The sequence below is a fragment of the Triticum dicoccoides genome, chromosome 2B, assembly GCF_002162155.2.
Source record: "Triticum dicoccoides isolate Atlit2015 ecotype Zavitan chromosome 2B, WEW_v2.0, whole genome shotgun sequence".
Taxonomy (NCBI): Eukaryota; Viridiplantae; Streptophyta; class Magnoliopsida; order Poales; family Poaceae; genus Triticum; species Triticum dicoccoides.
The window spans coordinates 824,281,144-824,284,052 of NC_041383.1; the positions used below are offsets into that span (position 1 = coordinate 824,281,144).

A 2,909-nucleotide genomic window follows, 5' to 3' on the forward strand; every position below is an offset into this window, starting at 1 on the left:
TGTTCGGATTAGTAGATTCAGTAATCCAAACTTGGACACTTTAGATCCTTCCACTTGAATCTAAATTGTACTTCTTCCACCCAATGATATAACAACTCATCATCATCATAATAACGACTCATCATCATCATCATCAGAATAGTCATATAACAACTAATCATTCAAGCACATTCTAGCACATAACTCATCATTAGCATCATAATAAAAGCGCATCATCATCATCATCATCATAGTCATAGCCAACACTAGCTAATTGTTCTTAGCACATGATGAGTACTAGCTACGACCCGCTGCTCTCTCCATGGTAAAATAGCATAAAACAGGATAACCCCTAATTCTACATTATGGAGAATAGAGATCCACATGTCTCCAATTTGTAGCATGCGCACCATGTTGCCTCCAAGTAGCTCCCTGCGATCGTTCATAACTTTTCTCTATCCTTTGATTGTGAGGTCTTCATCAATTCGAGAAATCGAGTATGCACTCACTACAAGAAATATGCCAACTTGTGACCTTATGTCATTGATCCTGAAAGAAATGGTTGTAAATCTACGACCATTCGAAACCCTAAACCATAATGAGCATTTCGGTCGGAAATGGTCGGAAAGCAGATATCACTGGTTCTCTGCCTTATTTCTAGCTGATCACAACCAATATAGATGGTCATATCCTTGTAAATTGTGTTGCATTGCTATGACTAGGCGCCTCCTCATCAGTTTTGCCTCTGTCATGTCCATGTGTCAATTTTTCCCTATGTGTCAATTTTTGCCCTAAGTTGTGAAGCAGCCACATTTTTGTCATTCCCAAAATTCCCAAAAAAATTCATAAATTCATTGGATCATATGTTCCTCAAATATGTCAAAAACCTTCCTTCATTAGTTCAAAAATAATTCAGGAATATTCATCTTCCTATTTATATTTTATTGATTGCCCTCAAAATTTTGGCACTCTTTCCTATCCAAATAATTGCCTCGTGACAAAATTCAGCTCCATTTGCCTAGTAAATCATTCTCAGCAAATTTCCAAAGTTTATGTTCCACTGGAAGCTTTGTGAAGGAAGTATTAGCTAGGAATATCCTAATGAGTTGACTTTTTTACCATATCTTCTATACACCCAAAGAGGAGGTTAGGACAAACAAAGAGGAGGTTACCAGGCGAGGAGCTCATGTGTGAGGCGGCGCCCGAGTCGAGGTACCACTCAGCGTGGTACCAAAGGACGATGGGCCGGCGGTGGCGCTGTGGAGCATGGCCTGGAGTGAGGCCATGTCCCAGGCATGGGACGGCGACGAGGACGGGCCAGCGTCTGGATGACCGTAGCCAGCGGGCGGCCCATACCCAGGTGCACCGGCGGCACCATAGCCATACTGCAGAAGCGCGAGTGGAGTGGGTGCCACAAGCATGGCCTGCTGAGGTGGCATGCAAGGGCGGGGTCCCACCACACCGAAGCCGGGAGCATGCCAGGAATCGGCCAAGCCTGGAGAAGGCATGTCCACGAGTTGGCCTCGGGTGCCGGTGCAGGAACAGACGGCGGGTACGTCGCGGGGTTGGGTGCAGAAGGTGCCTGGAGAGCAGCGCCGTTGCCACGACCGTGGCGGTGCCTGTGCCCGCACCCGCGGGTGTTGTCGTTGGAGGGCGTAGGCGATGGGGGCGCGACCCCGCGTCCGGCGACCAGCGTGCTGCAGGCGCACTGACTGCCCCGCGTGGTGCTCCTCCAGAAGGAGGAATGAACGCACCTAGAGAAAGGAAGGCAGGGCACCTAGAGGTGATGTGGGGGGTCACGGCGTGGAACTGGCGGTTGAGCCCGCGAAGGAGCTGAAACACCCGTCGTGTCTCCGTCATGGACTGGCCAAGGTCTTGCACTTGGTCGGTGAAGGATTTCAGCTTGTCGCAGTACTGCATTACAATTAGATCACCCTGGACGAGCGTGTGGTAGTCGACATCGACGTAGGCGACGCGGGCAAGTTGTTTGCCATGGAAGATGCCATCGACCACTATCCAGTCCACAAGCACGGTGTCATCAGGCTGCATGATGGCCTCGAGGAACTCCGGTGAGATGGTGGTGTAGAGCCAGTGCACCATGACGTGGTCAGCCATCGGCCACTCGGGCTCGTCGAGGTGTGAAACCGCTTCCGGATCGACATGGTCATGCAGCGCGAACATGCCGACAACGGTGTATAAGTGGCGGCGCCACTGGGAGTAGTCTCCGTCATGGAGGTCGAGCTTGATAGGGACATGATGGCGGATGTCGACAGTCTGAAGGATCGACGTGGAGAAGGAGGGTGCCACGACGATGGCTGGCGAGGCGACTGGAGGTGGTGGGGGAAGGGCCGCCGCAGGGATGCAATAGGTGCAGTGGCGCCCAAAGCTGCAGCAGGGGCCGCATCGGCGCTCGGAGGAGGCGCATCGGCCAGAGGTACAGCATGGAGAACATCGGCGGCGGCTAGCACATGGCAGCGGAAGCAGGACCTGGGACCTGCATGAATGGGTTGTGCAGGTCAGAAACGTCTGATACCATGTTAGCAGAGGAGATTAGGGAGAATCACACCACACTTTGATTGTGCACATGCAGGGGGTATATGTACAGCTTGGAGCGGCCACTGCCTAGTGGTGATCATGGGGTGGACAACTACCTCAACGTGCACAACTCCTTTTTTTCATGGTAATACATGTCTCATTTGCATGATAAAGATTAAAGTAAAAGTCATGAAAGGACCGATATGACAAAATTGTAAATATAGCAGAACATATTTGGGTTTGACACCAACGTCCATCACCTGCCTCCGGCACTACGGCAGCAGCAACCAAGAATAGAACGATGGATCACATCCTCACCCGATCTTGACGTGCATCTTTGCGGACCTGCAAGGTGGCTCCCCAAAAGTAAAGGCATTGTCGTTGAACGAACCAGA

At 50.7% G+C, this 2,909-nt stretch overlaps 1 protein-coding gene across 1 annotated transcript in view; it reads left to right on the forward strand.

Moving 5' to 3' along the window:
- The first annotated feature begins 2,208 nt into the window (after nucleotides 1-2,208).
- LOC119361594 overlaps nucleotides 2,209-2,909 on the forward strand; it is a 4,028-nt gene continuing 3,327 nt past the window's right edge. Inside the window, exon 1 of the mRNA XM_037626728.1 lies at nucleotides 2,209-2,413. Coding sequence (XP_037482625.1) covers nucleotides 2,209-2,413 — 205 coding nt within the window. The remainder of the gene's footprint in view (nucleotides 2,414-2,909) is intronic.